The sequence below is a fragment of the Eptesicus fuscus genome, chromosome 12 (genome assembly GCF_027574615.1).
Source record: "Eptesicus fuscus isolate TK198812 chromosome 12, DD_ASM_mEF_20220401, whole genome shotgun sequence".
Taxonomy (NCBI): Eukaryota; Metazoa; Chordata; class Mammalia; order Chiroptera; family Vespertilionidae; genus Eptesicus; species Eptesicus fuscus.
In genome coordinates this window covers 62,293,762-62,306,124 of record NC_072484.1, presented here as the reverse complement: position 1 = coordinate 62,306,124, position 12,363 = coordinate 62,293,762, and the positions used below count along the sequence as shown (strand labels likewise).

At 37.5% G+C, this 12,363-nt stretch overlaps 1 protein-coding gene across 3 annotated transcripts in view; it reads left to right on the top strand.

Annotated features, from left to right (window-relative positions):
• The window catches only part of PIEZO2 (piezo type mechanosensitive ion channel component 2), a 343,011-nt gene that overhangs the window by 208,618 nt on the left and 122,030 nt on the right, over positions 1-12,363 (top strand). For all 3 annotated transcript variants that reach the window (XM_054724315.1, XM_054724314.1, XM_054724313.1), the window contains exons 6-7: positions 538-748; positions 2,010-2,223. In XM_054724315.1, coding sequence (XP_054580290.1) covers positions 538-748; positions 2,010-2,223 — 425 coding nt within the window. The remainder of the gene's footprint in view (positions 1-537; positions 749-2,009; positions 2,224-12,363) is intronic.

Sequence of the window (12,363 nt, the reverse complement as noted above, 5' to 3'; positions counted from 1 at the left end):
AAGTGACTGTATATTTAGCCAAGTAGCCCAAGACCACTCATCCTCCCATGGTCAGGAAATACTAAAATAGTGAACAAAGATAAACTTCAGAAAGAAAAAGGATTTTCTAAGCCGCCGATGTAACTCGCCCTTTCAGTTAAGGCCACGGATACTTCAACCTCCCATAACCTTGCCTGCAAAGTCTGTAAATTTGCGGAACCAAATGCGGATTGATGAAAGCTAAGATTATTAAAAGATGTTTCAGACAGATTCTTGTTCCACCCATTAAAAAATGAGCTCATGTAGGTAAGATGGCATGCTATTAGGGGGCTATGATGAGTGATGTTTCCTGGTTACTTCTCCAGGGAAGAGGAGAGCTTCTCGGGAATTATCGGAGACCTGGCAGGGACTTCAGTGTTGTCTGCATCTTTTCCCAGATTTGTGAAATCACCGCATTCACTGACCCATAAATTACAAACCATGTAATCTGCTGGGTGGGTAGACAGAGTTCTGGACTACAGTGTTTTCTGTTTTGCTTTTGTTTGTTTTTTTATTTAGGCTGGAGGAGAAAAAATAGATTCGGAAGAGGCACTGATCTATGAAGAGGATTTAGACGAAGGAGATGGTGTTGAAGGCGAGATGGAAGAAAGCACAAAATTGAAAATCTTCCGCAGGTTTGCCTTTGTGGCTTCCAAGCTTAAGGAGTTTATTGGCAACATGATAACCACCGCTGGAAAAGTAGTTGTGACGATTTTACTGGGTTCATCAGGTGAGAGTTTCCAGTCCTGGGTGGAGCACAAATGACTCTGGCGCATCATGAAAGAATTGGTGGAAGAGAAAATAAAGAAGGAAATAATTCTATTCCATGACACCTGTATAATAGCTGGAGCTTTTGTAAGAGGCCACATGTACAAACCACACACATGCAAATCATTTTTCCCGTGCAGTTCTAGTTTTTATATTTTAGACAGTTTCTGTTAACTTCTGTAAAGCAATCGTTTTCTATATCTGTTACAAGGCATCATTTTCTATGTGTAGATCAGAAAAACAACCATTCGTCCGCAGAGCCTGTGACAATGAATAATTTTAGTGTACAGGTGTCTCTGAGAGCATGTCTGTATACATTGATTCATCAGTAATCATAATTTAACTCTCCAGAATTTACTGGTTTTCTTCCTAAGTTACATTGCCATCTTCCAGCACAGATACCCACGTCCTTTAAATTTTGGCTATGGACTGCTGATACCATAATTATGTTATCTCAGTCTCCCCCCTTCCCCGAATTCCATGATCAAGAGCTACTGGGAAGTTCATCCAATACTACCTCATTGAAATTTCACAAGATGAAACAACATAACTCTTTTTTAATGGGAAAATTAATAAGTGGAAAAAATAATAGAATGTCTCAAAATATATAGCCCAATATTTTAATGAGGAGTCATTTCAAAATCCTGCCCCCCACTTCCCCTGAAAGGTTTTTAATGCCTGTAAAGGAATTGCCTTGTTTTACATTTCCCTTTTTAGTGATAGTGCAAATCAGACTTCGTCTGGTAGGACAACATGTTAGTGAAACTTTAACTGCCACAGAATGTAATATTATTATGAATCCTAGTTAACTAAAAAACAAGGTAAATTATTATTTTAAAAGTGGTATCGGGAAAGTTGGAAGGGACATACAGTATTCCTGAAAATTTTTAGGGAGAAACAAAAGATGGAAACAGGCAATTAAATATGCTGTATTCTGCTGGTGTGAACATGTGATGTTTACTCTACTCAAATACCATAGGTAGAATTTCTTCCTCATCTGGTATTTCCCCATATTTACAAATATCACTTTGTGTGTGGTTTTTTTTTCATAATAAAAATAGCATTGCTGATTTTATAAATAAAATGTTATTATTTTAAAAACCTGATCAATACCTAAAAACCAGTGGAGGAAATTTATATAATCTCTAGTACTTGCAGTTACTGAGTGGTAAATGATTTTTAGTTCAATGCAATGTTTCATGATTATATTTCTTCTTCCTTAGGTATGATGCTGCCATCTTTGACCTCATCTGTCTACTTTTTTGTATTTTTGGGTCTGTGCACCTGGTGGTCCTGGTGCCGGACATTCGACCCATTGCTGTTCAGCTGTCTCTGTGTTCTCCTGGCTATTTTCACCGCGGGACACTTGATTGGACTTTATTTATACCAGTTCCAATTCTTTCAAGAAGCAGTTCCACCCAATGACTACTATGCAAGGTAAGAGAAGAAAACTCGTTAAGACATTAAAGGGGAGGTGGCCCTCTTACATGACTTGGTTTGAATTTGCAGGGGTTCTTCTTGATGGATGGGGTTCTTCTAGGGATGGAGAAGCAGTAAATTTATTGAATGGCACAGTCTAGCAAGTAGTAGATGATCCGTTCAGATGGAGGTGCTGCTGGGACAGGAAAAAGGGAAGCTGCTCTTTGTAGCAAGTGAGACAGATACATGGTCTCAGCTGTGGAAAGAAATCCAGGAAAAACATTTCATATCAAAGAATAATGATAACTTCTTAAAGCACCCAGCTGGAAGGAGCTCTCAAAGGCCAAGTAGAGGACATATTGAGAATCAATCAATCAAAAGTCAGTAATTGATTCTAAAATTTTAAAAATAAAAATACATGAGTCCATGCTGAGAGAGAGAGAAATCTAATTTGCTTCAAATAAAGATGACAAATACACATACTCCTTACTGTGAAAATGGAAATTAAAGATGAAGAATGCAGCATTTACTTTGACTTTTTGGAGGAACTCTAAGCCATTCTAAGTTAATGAGGGAAAAGTCCTCTTTACAGAATAACAATAGCTAATGAAAGGGAAAGGAATAATAGAATTAGAAAATTACTACTCATCAATTCTTAATGACATACTTGTGTCTAATTGTAAACTAAAACCATTACTTTAAAAAGATTATTGCAATGAAGGATGTTTGCAATAATGACAAAGTATATTTTCACTAATTATTTACTAAGTACAAAGGAAAAAAATCAAACCCTTACAATGGTGGTTAACCCCTTAACTAATTGATAAAAAATGACAAACAAAAATGGGATAGTTCAACATTTTACATTTCTAGATGTGATGTAATATGAGGTATATAGCATCATATTCTTAAGCCTTTAGACCTAACCTCCAATTTGCAGAAAGTATAAAAGATAGAAAATTAATTTAAATGACTCCACAGGAAAACAGAAAAATCCAGAATGTAGATTCTACAAGGCAAATGATCTCGTCTTCTTTAAACTTAGCACAAATATGACTCTAGATTACATTCTCCTTCAATGACAAGCCCCAAAGAGAAGATTTGAGGTTAAATGGGGATATTTCAATATTCATTGACTATTAGATGATAGTATAGAATTTTTGTTAAATCTTAGGTCATGATTGTATTGTGACTTTACAGGAAAATGTCATTGTTTTGGAGATACATGGTGAATTATTTAGGGATGAAATGTCATGATTTCTGCAACTTTCTACTAGTTTATTGACAAACATGGGAGGGAAGGAAGGAGGGAGGGAGAAATGGGAGAGAGAGAGAGAGAGAGAGAGAGAGAGAGAGAGAGAGAGAGAGAGAATTATTTCAACTTAGGTCATTGTCATTGGATTATTCATTGCCATATTTTAAATTTTCTATTTATGTGGAAAAGTTCATAATTAAAAGTTATAGAAAAAAGAAAAGGAAAGAGAAGTGGTGAGAATGTCAGGATTAAGTGAAGACTGTGCCAGAATTCTTCTCTCTGATATGTCTCTGGGAAGTCTTATAGGCACTGAAGTGAAATAAGTCAGGTAGAGAAAGACAAATACTGTATGGTATCACATATGTGGAATCTAAATGAAAAAGAACTCACGTAAGCAGATAGTCGAATGGTGATTGCCAGGGCAGTGGGGTGGGGGAAATAGGGAGATGCTGGTGAAAGAGTATAAACTCAATTATGACATGACTAAGCTCTGAAAATGTAATGTTATAGCAGATTTACTATAGTTAATAATACTGTATTGTATACCTGAAATTTGCTAAAAGAGTAGATCTTAAACATTCTCACACACAAAGGAGCTATGTAAGGTGGTGATCGATGTTAATTAACTTGATTGAGGTAATCATTTCACACTGTATACTTACATCATATCATCAAGTGGTACACTTTAAAAAATAATGATTTTATGTGTTAACTAGTGTCCCAGTGCATGGATTCATGCACATTGAAAGGAAATTAATTAGAAGAAATATTTTAATATCGCTATTCACCCTTTCTCTATAATAGAGTGTTAACCAAATTCATGATTGACAATGACAGATCGAAACACATGCATGCAATTGGCGCCAGTGAGAGCTTTTTATGTATCGCTCATGCATGAGTCAACGTAGCCTTTTATATATATAGAATTAACTTGCTTAATTAGACCTCTTTCTGATTTAGCTAAACTTTTTCCAGCCCAGTGAAGCACCCCAACTTCTCTTTCAGGTAATTGCCAGCAACACAGCAGTAAATATCAACACGAAGCAGATTATTATTGTAGATCACACAGGGAGAACAAAGGGTGAAATATTTAACTATAGCAGTGTTTGATTATATTCTGCACAATGAGAAAACCTGAAGTCATTTTCAAGTTCCACCATTTCTAACTTCTTTTCAGTCAGATCAAATTTCTAAACTTTCTAAATCTTCATTTTCCTGCTAATGAAAAGAAAATAGGATTCTACCGAGTCTCCTATCTACCTACTCCAGGACTTCTGTGAGGATCAAATGAGATGAGGCACTGGAAAACGCTTCCCAGACATTTGGTTAAAGTGTAAAATGTTTCCACCTGGCTATAAAGCAAGTCGTGTTCCTGGGCTGAAGAAACTCTGAGGAGGCTAGCTGCTAGGGAGAGGAAGCCGGGTTTTGCTACATGACATCATTACCCAGTACCCACAGTGACTATTTCCAGGCTGGGCTGGGCTGTGGGCTGCATTTTTCTCCATGGGGTCTTGACAGTGTTGGCTGCGATTTGGTGGGGTGTCGCTCTGGGATGGTGGTGGGGCCTGTATCCCACTTGGGGAAAGTTGAGTGTTGGTTTGTTGGTGCCAGGTCTGTGGTGCCGTTTATTTTTAAATAGCCAGTGCGTGTCATGGCAGCTCCTGCATTGAGCATCTGCCCCCTGGTGGTCAGTGCATGTCATAGCTACCAGTCAGACGGACACTTAGCCTTTTATATATATAGATTGTACTTAAATAAAGAAATCCTTTTAATGGTGTAGATTTACATAATATTCATTTTAGGCAGGAGTGAATAAATGCTAAATTTCAGTATAGATATTAGTTCTAGACTAAATGAATCCTTTGGTTTCTTTAGATGTTTAATTTTTGGTTTATTAATTGAACACATGAAAGTTTTGTGCTATTGGAAGGGCTGACTTTAGTGGGTGATTTAATTGGAAATGTAAATATCTTCTATAGGGCAGTAGTACCTGCCACCCCTCCCACCCCAGTTTGAGAATCTTTTCTGCCATCTAGAGACTGATGATAAAAAATACAAAGAAAATGTTAGAATCACTTGAAAACATTTCTTCTGTAAAAGATCAGTTAGTAAGTGTTTTATGACAGGCCTATGGTCTCTGTCGCAACTCTTTCAAGAAGCCATCATAGTGCAAAAGCAGCCATGAATAAGATGTCAAAGAATGGGTGTGGCCATGTTCCAGTAAAATTTTGTTTGTGGACATCAAAATTTTAATTTTATATTATTTTTACATTTCATAAAATATTAATTTCTTTTTATTTTTATCCAACCACTTAAAAATGTAAAAAAATTGCCCAGCCAGCGTGGCTCAGTGGTTGAATGTCAACCCATGAGCCAGGAGGAATCATGGTTCGATTCCCGGTCAGGGCACATGCCCAGGTTGCCAACTTGATCCCTAGTAGGGGGCATGCAAAAGGCAGCCAATCAATGTGATCAATGACTTTCTCTCATCATTGATGTTTCTATCCCTCTCTCCCTCTCCCTTCCTCCCTATGAAATCAATAAAAATATATTTTTAAAAAATTATAGCTTACAAACTATACCCAGAAAGGTGGTGAACCAGACCAGGCTAGCCAACCAATGGTGTAGATCATTTTAGTCCTAATAGTGTAATAACATTTATTTTTCATTTGAATTGGCACAAACAAAAAATTATAACTTATTATAGACATTTTGTAGCTAATCCCTTTAAATAGTTTAAAAGATCCATTACTGTAATCTCATAGAGTAAGTCATTAGAAGTTAGATTACTTAGCAGGTTATAGACAGATTGAGCTACACAGTGTAATATACAAGTATATATAAAACGCAGATTCTTTCCTCCATTAATTTGGTGGTAATAGTATATTGCATTTTAGTCCTCAAAAGCTTGGAAATTTACACTTTTAAAACAATATCTTTTTATAAGGCCTAATTTTAGTGCATTGTTATTAACCCCAAATTCTGAGTTGGAAGAAAAATTGCAAAAAAAATTATCTTGCATGAACATTTGTCACATAAATTTTATAACCATAGATACTCTAGCCTATATTCAGCATCAGATGTGGCTGAAGTCTTAAAATAATCCAAGTCATTGTTTATCACCTCGTAAACTTTCAGATAGGCTCTCTGGTTTGAATTATCATTATTTTTAGAAAAATTGAATTGATTTGTTTATTATTAATATAAAGGAAAACAATTTTTTTAAATGTAATTCTAACTCCTAGAAATAAACACTGTTTATTTTGGTCTATATTCTCCCAGTATTTTTCTTATGCATATATGTGTTTTTTAAAAACAACCTTTGAATCATAATGCACATGCTGTTTTATAACTTGCTTTCCTCAAGTATTGCATTTGCATTTTCCTATGTTATACAATATTCTTCTAACATGTGATTCATAGGCTTCAAAGTGTTTGATAGTGTGGCTATATTATAATTTAGTAAATCCCTGATTTTAAACATGTAGATTTAGATTGTCCTTCATTTTTACCCTCTTGAGTAATGCTGTGATTATTTCTGAATTTAAATAATACTCATGATAAGCAAAATGTAACCCCTGGTTCTCTTGGTTGTGAAAGAGCCCTGATAGTGCTGTTTGGTGCTTGCTTCTGCTGGAGCATCTCCAGGTTTCAGTGATCCTGGGCCAACATTATGATAATTTATAGGTTTGAGATTCCCTCACCAGGTGGGTGTTATAAATTGAAATCACAGACCTAGGTGTGGCACAGATCTAGGGTTTTACTCTTCTCTAGGTGATCTCTCCTTTCAACCCAATGACCTCAAGAGGTCCTATACTTCCTTCCAGCTCCATCCAGACCTGTGGTGGAATCTTTCTATTATGTTTAGCCAGGGAAGGGTGTGGAGAAGGTGAGCAGGGACCCACAAGTAAATGGAATGTGTTGGAGACCAAGGTTAACCTAGAGGCGGAGCAGAAGAGTTAAACTATGTTGAATAGTATGTGATCAGTCTTACATTTAGTCATGGGGATTCTTTTTGAAGCTTTATTTTGCTGTATCAACAAAAGTGGTCACTATTTTTTATATGGTTGTAATATAGTATAGCATTTCAGAATTGGGAAGAATAATCCTACTTTCAGACACAGAGTCTTAACCTTCCCATAACTATCGAATAATGAGCTTTGAATCTTGTTTTGGAAAATATGGTCATGTGACTCCTAAGTGCAAAAATTAATGGGAATCACTAATTCTCCCTGAGGCAACATCAGGTCAGGACATGCACACATATAATTGGAGGAATCATAACTATAATTGGAGGATCATATATTATTCAATATAATTTAACAGAATAGAGTCCTATACAAGTGTTATCCTAGCAGGTCTCCCAAAGAAAAAATGGTGAACTAAACAATATTTGACTTAGCTTATCCAAAGTGTAGTCCCTTCTAAAAGTTTTGTATTTTTATAGGAAATTTTGTAATATAGGGAATTTTTAAGACAGAGTGCACCCTAAATTTTGAAAGGCATGAAACAAGAATTAAATGTGGTGGCTAGTATTCAGATTCCTCCAATTATACGTGTGCATGTCCTGATCTGTTTTCCTACCGGAAAGGTGTTTATGAAGTCTTAGACAACTGTTCTATGGGCTTTCTATGTTAAATGTGAAAAACATGTACTGGATAGAGGACAAGGACAGAGGCAGGTTGTAATATTGGAGCCTCAATCCAGGGAGTGCCATAGCAGGGACCAGAGAGGAAGGACATAGCCTTTAATGCCTACATATGGGGAAGACCCGATAGAGCCTATAGGGTGAGTTTCTGTCCTTAACCAAGGTCAGATGAGGGCTTATCTAGCAGAGGGGGTGGGGAGAGAGCTGTGCTGGGAACAGCCTGCATGCAGGCCAAGACAAAGCAGCAATCTGGTGAGGCTTGTGGGCTGTCAAGGACATGGGAAGAGGCCTGAGTATGAGCTGCTTTGCTCCTTATGGCTGCTGGCCAGGCAGACACAGTTCAACAGACTGGGCAGGGGAATCGGGCTATATCCTAGCATAACCCCACACAGGTGGACCTGCTTTGTTCTGCATTATCATGAATGTGAGAAGCATTGTTAAAAAGCTTTAAAATGCCTTTAAACTTCTACTATTAGTGACATGAATTGAAAGCCAATTTTAATAGTTTGACAGCACTGAATTACGTCCCTGGGAAGATGATAACAAAAATAATTGGGGTGAACTCATCTAAAAACAACCCTCCACAAAAAGTGGGTTCTCTGTTTTTTAATCTTGAATTATATAGATTAAAAGTTCTGACATAGGCCAAGGTGAAGGGCATGGCAGGAGATTGAAATGCCTACTGTTTTCTTAATCACAGTGTAGACACTTGGAACTCATAAATATTTTCTCAACTCTATTAATGAACATTTTTTGTACATTAAGCTTTGACATGAGTTGTGACTGAATAACTCTTTATCTCTTCTAATCTTAGACTTGCATTCCAACTCCTAAAATTCCCCTTATTCACAGGAGCTACTGCAGGAATTGGACTTGTTTACTCAAATTCAATTTGTTGTTTCGTTGCCTTTATCATCTTAAATTTTACAGTTTGAAAATGAAAGGGTAGGAAGAAATGGGAAAGGTTCTTGGGCCATTCTCTATGAAAGTAGGGTTCTCTATTAAATGTACAACAATTTGTCCTATGTTATTTATCCTTTTTATGTCTATTTCAATAAACTGTGTTGATAGGAAAATGCATTATGTTTAGTGAAGGAAAAGCTTATGTTTATTTTAGTGTTAAAAACATGTAAAAAAAAAAAAAACACAAAGCAAAGCTTAGAACACCAGCACCATTCTATGACAAATGAGAACAATGTTAAAAAAAAACAAACATTAAAAGTACAACATTATTTATAGTATTTTTATAATAATCATAAAAATGTCAGTAACGGCCCTGGCTGGTTTGGCTCACTGGATGGAGCGTCGGCCTGCAGACTGAGGGGTCCCAGGTTCGATTCTGGTCAGGGGCATGTGCCTTGGTTGCGGGCACATCCCCAGTGGGGGCTGTGCAGGAGGCATCCAATCAATGATTCTCCAATTGATGTTTCTGACTCTCTATCCTTCTCCCTTCCTCTCTGTGAAAATCAATAAAATATATATTTTTTAAAATGTCAGTAACGTGTAAGGAGTAATAAAGGCCTCAATGCGATATGTCTTCGTATTCTACCTTGGGAAAGCTAGTGGGTCCTTTAGAAAATGAGACCGTGAAATCAGTTCTGATGGGTCTGCAGTGTGCTTTTAAATAGCTACACAATCCAGGTGATTTAAATGAGTGCACTTCTGCAGCCTAGCCCAGGGCTGCCATGGTGCGTCTTGTCTTGCATTGGAGTGATCTGAGGTCTAGGAACAGAAACAGCACAGGACGACTAAGGTGTTTTTCATGGAGAGCAGTTGGCAAGAACTTCATCTGGAAGCAGTCCAGTGTATGAGGAAAAATAAATGTAAAGCAGGTCATTTTCATGCTAAGGAATGTAAATTAATCCAACCAGGGTAAAACCTTTCCTTACCATTTCTTTTTTCTTTTTCTTTTTTCTTAGAAGATGGCGCTGGCAGTCAATCTGTAGAGTTATTCAATTTGTAAAGTTGGTAGATGATATAATTATAACCAAACTTTTGGTTTCATCTTGGAAACTTCCTTAATGATTACGTGACTTATTCTGTAGGTCTCATACAGAGTTCACTGTGCTCATCTGAAAGGTGAAAATGGAAGCCAAAAGAAAAATTAATTGACTTTCTACAGATAAATGAAAAATCAATAAACATGACCACTTGAAGTACTGAGTCCATTCAGGCAATTCTCTACAACCTTATGGTCACTTGTGTTGTGGACCCAGGATCCCTGGGAAATGGGTGTCCTACTGAACCATGACACCTGGTGCTATGGCTGCAAAAGCAGCCACTGCTTCCTACCAGGTCGACAAGATTTTGCATGGGTTTTCTTTTTAACCCAGAGAACTAAACTCCCATGCCGGCCCCCCAGAATTTCAGCAGTGATTAAATGCTGGGGTGGAGATATCTTACCTCTTGTCTGTTGAGAGCATCTCCCAGGAACAGGCTCCCTTTCTGTTTTCAGAGGGAATCTGCCCTCCTCTCTGTGGGAACCTGGAACAGGCCTGGTTGACCTGACAGAACAGACTTATTCTCGAGGGTTTATATCTACAAGAGCAGCTCACCTGCACCATGTTAAACAGGTCAGGACCCTTTCCCAAATGCCACCGAGGATAAAACGCGGCCCTCCCTCTCATAAGGTGACACTAAGGGGATTCAACTAGCATTTGAAAGTGCACTCTCTGGAGTTCCACAGCTAGCGATTTAATGTTGGCCCTGCTACTTTCTAGATAGAGCACCTGTGCTTGTGTTTCCTCATCTACAAAATAGAGATGAAAAAGGGCCTCGCTCAGAGCAGAGTGAGTGTTATATTAAATGGGAGAATGCCATATGCAGAGCTTGGCAATGTGGGGTGATTATTAAAAAGTAACTAATTTTATTATTGTAATCATCATGTTAACATACATAAAATATTTTTTCTTATTTAGACTCACTTCCCCATGTCAAAAACAGTGGCCTCCTACTGTGTCACACGTATAGTTTCCCAAGCACGTTAAGCTGTTCTACCCTTTGTGCTGTTTCCTTCCCTGGAAATGTCCTTCCTCTCCTTCCTCATCTTACTCGTTCCTGCTCTTTTCTCAAAGCCTAGCATGAGCACCTCCTTCTGAAACCTTCCAAGTTTTCTTCTGTGAGTAACTAAAGTTATTACCCTATACACACTGGCTTTCTAGAACTTGCTATAGGGGACCATAAGAAGCTGTTTATGTATGTATCTCCCCACTAGGTTCTGGTTTGAGGCCTCAGCACTTTCAGGCTCAAATATCGCTGATCACACAGCGGACTTTGAGGAGATCCCTGTCCAAGCTGGTTTCCTTTCTCTGTCTCCCAAAATCCTTGCAATTTATCTATTTGTGTATCAAAATAATGTAAAATTTATTTAGGTTTCTCCTGAACTCCCAGTCCCAGATGTGGCCTCTGGCTATGAGATGCATGTGAAAATTATTTCCCAGAAAGGTCACGGCCAAATTTAATGCATTCTCACTGCCACCCTCTGTGGTACATGTCCTCCAGGTATTAAATACCCAGCTCGGCGAGAAATGAAAGAGGCTATGGTATATGTGGTTCATTAAGTGTGATGTTGGCAAATATTTAGTTTTGCTGAAGACAAGTGATGGTTTTTAATTTATTTATTTAGAAAACTCAATAATAGTTTTCATCCCTGGTGGTTAAAATAAACATGGCTAAACTACTAAGTAGCTTTCACTTTCCAAGGAATTAGAGATTTTCGTTCATATTCAGTATGTTTCTTGAGGACCAGGTTTACCTCTCATTGTTGAGAGACTTTGGATAATGATTCTTAATTTTAGGCGGGGGGGGGGGGGACTTACATTAAAAATGGGGCTACTATCCCTGCACCAGAGTGCTGTGGTGAATATTGATGCACACAGGGTCTGCCCATGCCTGGCCTTTGGTTGTGTGTGTGTGTGTGTGTGTGTGTGTGTGTGTGTAGGAAGCATACACAGTGTAACTTTTTAATTAAACAAACTGTTATATGTGAGGGTTGATAAGTAATATTTTTCTTGCTGATTTCAAGTTTACATGGCATCCAGTAGTTTAATAAAATCCATTTCAAAATAACTCTTCTTTCCTTCTTCATTAAAAGTCTAACAACTACCATTGTTTTACTGATTAGGAAAACCAGTCTGGGAAAATTTAATACTATTTAATTCTGTTTCTTGGTATCCTTCCCATACAATAAAGCATATTCCTTAAACAAACCTAAGTTGAAATATCATATACATATGAAATAAGTTGAAATTTTAAA